The sequence below is a fragment of the Carettochelys insculpta genome, chromosome 4, assembly GCF_033958435.1.
Source record: "Carettochelys insculpta isolate YL-2023 chromosome 4, ASM3395843v1, whole genome shotgun sequence".
NCBI lineage: Eukaryota > Metazoa > Chordata > Testudines > Carettochelyidae > Carettochelys > Carettochelys insculpta.
In genome coordinates, this window is record NC_134140.1 from 59,868,157 (window position 1) to 59,876,485 (window position 8,329).

Below are 8,329 nucleotides of genomic sequence, written 5' to 3' on the forward strand. Positions count from 1 at the left end.
CCAACCTCATGAGGATCCCCACTAACAGCCACAGTCTATACCCCAGGAATACCAGTCCTGGAACCCTTCCCTGCAACAAAGCCCACTGCCAGCTTTGTCCACATATCTTCTCTGGAAATACCATCACTGGACCTAACCAGGTTACTCACAGAATCACGGGCACTTTCTCATGCTCCTCTACTAACACCCTATATGCCATCATGTGCCAACAATGCCCAGATGCTTTGTATATTGGACAGACTTCTAACTCCCTTAGACAAAGGGTCAATGGGCACAAAACAGACATCAAAACACTCCAGATCCACAAACCAATTAGTCAACATTTTAATGGAATGGGGCATTCTGTCAATGACCTAAAGGTATGTGTGTTACTGAAGAGGGATTATCGCACCGTTTTGGAAAGAGAAGTGGCCGAGCTGGCTTTTATATTCAAATTCAGCACATTAACACATGGTTTAAATCATGATGGGAACTTTCTGAGTCACTATAGGGGCTCGTCTGCATACTTGGCTCAATCTAATTCTTGACCTTCCCCCCCACCCCTCCACTCTCTGATTTGCTCACCTTGATTATCTTTTTCTGATTTGTCCTCCTTGCTTACTGTTTTTGGTTCTCTGTGCCTTAAATATTGAGTCTGTTCTGGTCTGGCTATGGTCTGAAGAAGTGGGTCTGTCCCACGAAAGCTCACCTAATAAACTATTTTGCTAGTCTTTAAAGTGCTACTTGACTGCTTTTTGTTTTGATAGTGTATAGACTAGCACGGCTTCGTCTCTGGTACTGTTCCTACATAGTAACAGAGAGGGAGCCGTGCTAGTCTATATACTGTCAGAACAAAAAAGCAGTCATTAAAGTGCTACTTGACTGCTTTTTTGTTTTGGATTCATACATAGTAACCATTCTTCCCATCAGAGAGGTAGCCATGTTAGTCTGTATCTTTGAGAACAAGAAGTCCTGGGGCACTTTATAGACTAACAGATATTTTGGAGCATAAACTTCATAAACTTTGGAGCAAAGACGATGGTTTTACAAGACAAGATCATCACAGGTCATTGGTTTGAGAACCGAGCCATTACATTCCTTAAGTGTCCTTCATTAGCACATTTAGAATTAAAACCAGATTCACACCTCATATTTCTAACTTCGCACAGAAGAATGACACATGCACACAAATAAAATATACAGATTCAACAGGTACCTTTAAAATTGATGTTACACGACGCATTTTGCATACAGCATTTGAGTTATATACAAGCCAATTTTCATAAAGCTGCAGGGTTGCCGTAACAACAACTATTTTGAGTTGGATGTATATGTATGCTGGCTACTGACACACAGAACAACTTTTGTGCTAATTCCCAGCCTGATGCAAGTCACCACCCATCATTTCTCTCTCCCCTTTTGCAAAGCATGAGAGATGGCCCATTTCTACCAACAAAAAGAGGACTTCCTATACTATCCTTCACCATATTATTGGTTATGTCTAAACAGCAGCTATGTGGACACTTCCCATCATGGAAGGACCTAGCACAAGAGCTAAAAACAGCAGCATGGCTGTAGTGGCACTGGCAGCAGCTCAGGCTAGCCACCAAAGCACCATCCCACCTGGGTACTATTCAGTATGAGCTTGAGCAGAACTTGCAGGTATCTACCCATATTGGGACACACCCTTGTACCTACTAATAGACATTCCCTCTTACCCAAGCCAACAAAGGGTATTTCTGCCAAATATGGAGATATAGACCCATCAGTTAACTTCTCAGAGTCAAGGCTTGCCATGGGTTTAAGTCCCTCCAGGCTACATCTCTGTTTTGCCAATGCTGTCTGCGGAACATCTTTATGTGATGACCTTTCCTGCAAATTCACATAGCTACAATTCTCATCCAGGGTCTCACTGCGATCATCAAATTGTTGGGCCTTGCCAAATGCAGTCTTGCACTGTTCGAATCCATTCAGAATGCTGCTATCACGATTAAAAACAAGTAGTCCTGAGGCACCTTATAGACTAACATATTTTGGAGCATAAGCTTTCATGGGCAGAGACCTGCCTCGTCAGATCCACAAAAGCTTATGCTCCAAAATATCTATTAGTCTATAAGGTGCCACAGGACTTCTTGTTGTTTCTGAAGATACAGACTAACTTGGCTATCAAGATTTTTTCATATCCCATTGCTTTGCCCACATCACCTCTCTTCTGGCATCACTCTACTGGCTCTCCCTTCTCTAGCATATCAAATAAGATACTTGTCTTCACTTTCAAAGCCATCCCCATTCAGTTACCTCTCGTTTGTCACTGAGTTATGTCCGATTGTCTACAATCGGTCCATGATGCCAGCTTGTTAACTTTTCAAAGAAGGACCTGTATACTAGATCCCACACAAGTCCTCACACTTGGGAGGAGCACCCCTTAAATCTGCAAAACTAAGTTATCCTCCTTAAAAGCCTCCCTTGTGATAGTGCCTACAAAAAGCTTGACAAAGAACATCTAGGCTGCTGCTGCGTTAAGACCACTGCCTATCCTGTGACAATGTGCTGTTTCCTTGAACTAACCCCGACTGAATTAATCTGTTGTCTCGTCTTATGCTTGGACCGTAGGCTCGTGGGCACATGGACCTTCTCTCATTCTGTGATGTAGACTCACTAGCAGAAAGGGGAGAATGTCTATGACGCGTTACAGTAACAAACAATTACTATGCAGCAATTAAACACTTTAAAAAGGGAGTGTGGGGGAGAGACACATTAAACCCCAAAAGATGAAAATCAAATCAAAATTGTGCTAGAGACTGTAAAACAACAAAAATATAAGACCTGCGTTTCCCTTAGTAAAAGGGTCAGTAACATTTGGCTCTCAGTCCATCAGGGTAATCCACTGGTGGACCACAGATTGCTGATGTTCAGCATCCAAGAGCATGACTCCTCAGAGCTCCCAGTGGCTGCAGTTGATGTGGAACAACAAACCACTGTCACTGGGAACTGCGGGAGCCAAGCCCACAGATCCTTAATGTCAGCAAAATCGCTCACTGCTTACCTGAAGACTACCAATCCCTGCCCTAGTAACTTCACTCAGGCAATTTGCACCAGAAAGAAAACGTCTTACTGAAACATACACAGTTGTTTTACGTGACAGCACCACTGTAACTCTGCAAGGTGTTTGGGGAGAGGAGGTCATTTGTATAAAGCACGAAAAGTTAAAAAAAAAATTGCTCAAAAACAAAAAAGTAGTGTTTCACAGACAATCATATTAATCACAGAAAGTGATACAACATTTAGACCTGTAAATAAAACCCTTGAAGTAAGTCTTCCCTTCATAAGCGAAATTATGAGAGCTACAGTTTGTAAGTTACCCTAGGATATGGTAGTTACTCATCAGAATTGCTGTTCTTGAGTTGTCCTTCACTCCCGAAACACACAGTGGAGAGCCACAGCTTAATTCCTTGTACTCCAGCATGTTAAAACAAATACTGAAAACAAAGTGCTCTCTTTTAAAACTCAGAAGGATACACTAATTCCTAGATTACTGGCATAAATCCTACATAAATGCAGGATTTCTCTCTTGGGGAAAGGCATCATTTAGATCTTCACTCATCAAAACATGATACACATCAATTATTGTTTCAAAGACCTTTTATTAAATTGCTAAAGAAATTCCCTCCTAGTGTAATCCTTTGTTTCTTTGCCACAAAAATTCCAATCCTGGCACATACAAACTCAAGCTACCAGGAACATCCAAATTACATTATGCTGGCATTTGGTTTTTTGGAGGTACAAATTATGAAACTATGGAATATTTCGGTTGTAATTAACTGACTACTACTTAGCTATGTAACTAAACATGAAACCTTAATTCAAGTGCCACTAATCACATTTAATAAGGTTTTATAGGAGCATCTAAAAATGTCTGTTTTCAAAAGTTCCCCATCAGTGTATTCATCTTTTTGTCATGAAGCTACAATGTAAGCCAGAGTGCCCTATTTTTCTGTCAGGCCTAAGTTTTTTGGACAAGGTGCAGCCTAAGTCCAGACAATAAAAGAAAAAAAAAAAAGTAAATAAAAAGATTTCAGGGTCCATTCAAAAGTTTTGGTTGATCCAGATTTGGTCTGTAGACTGTTATTGACTATCCCTGATGTAACTGACACTCTGAGGAGTGAGTGGAAGAATCAGGTTAATTGTAACTGATGTTTCAAACAGGCATTTTTAAATAACTAATTTTACAGTTTTAATTTAACTCTTTAGAGAGAAAGATATTCAATACATACTGTATAATCCTACTACAGTTACTGAATTAACTAGAAGCACCAGTGGCCTACTTTTGAATGCAAATTATTTTTAACTGGTATATGTCTTTGTAAAGTAACATTTTAAAAAACCCTTTTATTTCCAGCATGACACAGCTTACATGTTGATTTTTCTGAAAAGGAAAATGTTTTGCGAATTTGAACAAATACTGAACACAGTGCTTCCAAATAGCTGGTCCTTTAAAAGTTTAACACGTACCAAGATACTTGCATAGAAAATATGGAATATCACAATGAAACACCTGTAGTTTTTACTGCCGACAAGAGCAAGATTCAAACTTACTAAAATCCAATTCAAACCCAAACTTTGCCCTTAACCATAATGTTTATGTTCAAAGTAGACCCTGCTGGGTAAAGAATAAGTACAGAAAGTTTAAGTCACTAACTAGTATGGCTTTGTACTAATGCAACTGATCTGACAGAAGGGCAATACACATACCAGTAAATATACACCCCAGCCGGCAAGATAATCTCCGTGAGTACTGCAAGTCTTACATTCTATGTATCATTACTCAGTACAGGTCTGGCACTGCACAGAGATTTGTGCAGTTTGAGGAATAATAAAGGTATTAAAGTTCATCCACAGTAGCAGAAGGAAGAGCCTGGTACAGGGAATCCTTCCCTTGAACCTGGATGCAGATTAGAAAACAATGATGTTGAGGGAAGTGAGTGTGCCTAAGGGGTATCTAGGAGTCTACTTGAACTTTTGATCCCAAGCACTGAAGAGAAAGGTCATGAATCACTGGATCACTAAAAACAACTTCATATAATTGATTTGTTTGGCTATTTAGAGAGAGAACTAAATACACAGTTCAAAAATATTAACAGAGAGAAAGCCGTGCTAGTCTATATACTATGAAAACAAAAAAGCAGTCCAGTAGCACTTTAAAGACTAACAAAATAATTTATTAGGTGATGAGCTTTCGTGGGACAGACCCACTTCTTCAGATGATAGCCATACCAGAACAGATTCGATATTTAAATAGCGCTATTTAAATATCGAATCTGTTCTGGTATGGCTATCATCTGAAAAAGTGGGTCTGTCCCACAAAAGCTCATCACCTAATAAATTATTTTATTAGTCTTTAAAGTGCTACTGGACTGTTTTTTTTTTTTGTTTTCAGTTGAAAAATATGTAAAACTGAAGAAAAACTAAGGAGAAAACTGGTTAACAAGAGAAGTGTGCTGTTTCAATACCAACCTCTGTCATAATTCAGGGTCAGCACCATTTCAGCTGCCTTTCAGCCGTTCCTCTCGCACTGCATCTCACCTTTCCTACACACCTATACCTATATTTTGGCCTTATCCACACAAAATTTTCTGGACCTAGAACTTCCCACAGTTGTTACCTCTGGGCAAGCATCTCTGGCAGGAACAACAATGAGCATCTCTCAGTTACCAAAGACTACCAGCTTTTTAAGTAACATATTATATAGACCTGTTCTGGGTTGGATGGCATAATGTTCAAAATACAGCGGTTCCTTCGTGGAGACTTGTCTACCCCTGTGCTCCTAGCATTTTCTGTGAGAAAAGGAGGGGAGACAAGAGCTGTGCTGGTGTCAAGGACAATGGAAAATATGGAACAAAATTTTAACCTAACGTGATACAAATCTAGTTCAAAATGGGCAGGTGTTTAAAACTTTGTTTTAAACTTTTCCATTTGAGACTTCTTGTCTAGTGCAAATGTCCATAGATTTCCTGTCTCTCTCTTAGTTGATGAGATTAGTCAGGAAAGTGAGTAAAATGGGATTGTTTTACTTGACTTACTAACTATTTGAGTTACTCAAAAGATTCCCATTGACTTCAATGGGCTTTGGATCACCACCAATCAGCAGTCAACTGATACATGCTTATTATATTTAGACAAATGTTTAGTCTTCTTAGAACCAATACCATTATATAGCAAACAGATGGATTCTGTTCTGCCTTATGCCTGTGGGTCTTTTGTATATATGTGAAGTGCCCAGCATGCTAGGCACTAGTCACTATTTGGCCAGCTGAGTGTGGCTAGTTGGCTTGAACAATAAATACGTTTTCAACATATAGTGACTAATTTGCATAGGGGCTCCTGCTACAGAAGTGGTTGGACACCAGGGGTCTCCATACAGTACCTAAGTCATGAGGTGTATTCTGAATTTTTAAGAATGGCCTATGGTCAAAGGAGACACTGGGAAATGGTCCTCAGTGGCCTATGCGCCAAGATGTCAGAATGGAAGAGGCATCAATCAAGCAACCAATAGTCAAAGGTAAAGTAGCTGTGATTTTTCACACAGCAGTATTGGAACTGATTAAGTGCATAAAAGCAGAGAGGAGTTATTCACATATCTGTGGGAGGAGGGGGGCACACAGGACTGTTCCTTAACCCTGTGTATTTGTTTCAATGTTACAAAGGCTGGGAAGGTCTTGGGGGTGGGGGACTCACCAGGCGACGTCCCAGGAACCCTCCAGCTAGCCCCACGCCCAGATTTGCCCTCCCACACTGGAGCAAGGATTCGGGGACCGGAGCTGGGAGGGCAGCGGAGACCCAAGTCCCCTCAGACCCCGGGGAGCTGAAGTACTTACTGGGGGGGAGGGCTCCTGCCCTGACGCTCTGTACCTAGTCCCCGCCTGGAGTCGAAGCGCCCGGCAGAAAGTCAGCGACTGGGGGCGGGGGGGGGGGGGGGGCGCGAGGGACGCACACTTACCCAGGCACTGGATGCGGAAGCCGGCGGGGGGCTTGAGCGCGCGGCGCGCCCAGCCCTGGCGCAGCGCCTCCAGGTGCCGCTCCTCGCCCTGCAGCAGCAGCACGCGCTCGCCCAGCCAGCCCAGGAAGAAGGTCTCGGCCACGGCGGCGGTGACGCGCGGGTTCCAGAAGTGCCGCATGTTCTCCCGCTTGAACTCGGCGAAGAGCTCGTAGCCCAGCGGGGGGCGGCCGGGCGGGGACGGCCGCTCGCCGGGGCTCAGCACAATGGCCAGGGAGTGCGGGGCCAGCTGCAGCCGCTTCTCCGCCGGCCGGGGCATCGCTGCCGCCAGCGCGGAGCGCAGCCTCGGCGGGAAGGGCGGCCGGGCCGGGCGGGAGAAAGGCTGGACGCGGCTCCGCCCCTGCCGCCCGCCCGCAGCACGTGTGCGCCCACCTGCTGCCCCGCCCCTGCTCCGCCCGCCCGGTAGGGGGCCGCTTGGGGCGTTCACCCGCTGCCCCGAGAGTTGCTGAAGGGTCTCGCCTGAGCCGCTGGGCGGCTCCTTGCGCCGCCTCCCAGCCGCTGCACAGCTTAGCCTCCGCAGCCGGGGCCCCCAGCGTGCCCCGAGGACCGTTAGCGTGCGCGGTGCGACGGGGCTCGGGATCCCCCATCGCCCGGCGGGGGCCCGCCCTGTGCCTCTGTTCCCCGAAGTTACTCGAGTAAAAGTGCAGCCCTGCGTACTTGAGTACATTCTGCATGTGACGGGTTGTGTGCTTTGTCTGAAGCACTTTTCCGGAGGGACACGCGTGAGTTAAGTACGTTCCTCCACCCCCACCTCAAAGCAGCTGTACTTTTACTCAGGTCACTTTTGGGTACTTTCTCCCCCGCGTGCACTTCACCTTACAGCTGCACAGAGAGGTATGTCTGCTCCAGCAGCCTGCTATGAATCATTTGCTATTTAGGAGGTAAGCAAATGCATTTTGTCAGCATGGGGAGTTGAGTCTTCCCCCAAGTTTGCATTGGGCAAGGTGGGCCACAGGCCAAGAAGTCAGAAAACTCCTGCCCTAGCCAAGGGACCCCCGAACTTGCTGCTGTCTCTTTCAGGAGGGCCCTTGTACAAGGCTTGTCAAAGCTGCAGGCTTACAAAGGTGGCCTTTAACACAAAATTCTTTTCCTCCTCGGGAAGTGACACTTCACATTATTCTAGTGGAAAGAACCGGATTAGTTTTCAGACCCAGACAGACACTACCCGGCCGCACTTTGTAGGCAGGTGAAAGACATTGCTCCTGGTCCAGAACAGTTTGATAAAATTTTCATTGGCTTTTTAGCCTTTATTCTGGTCCTGTGCTTTTGCATTTCTTTCAGTTTGGACAGTAACCA

General features: G+C 44.6%; 1 protein-coding gene across 1 annotated transcript in view; it reads right to left on the reverse strand.

Annotated features, from left to right (window-relative positions):
• STOX2 (storkhead box 2) overlaps window positions 1-7,298 on the reverse strand; it is a 201,508-nt gene extending 194,210 nt beyond the window's left edge. Inside the window, exon 1 of the mRNA XM_074992954.1 lies at window positions 6,977-7,298. Coding sequence (XP_074849055.1) covers window positions 6,977-7,292 — 316 coding nt within the window. The 5' untranslated portion in view covers window positions 7,293-7,298. The remainder of the gene's footprint in view (window positions 1-6,976) is intronic.
• Between the last annotated feature and the right edge of the window lie 1,031 nt (window positions 7,299-8,329).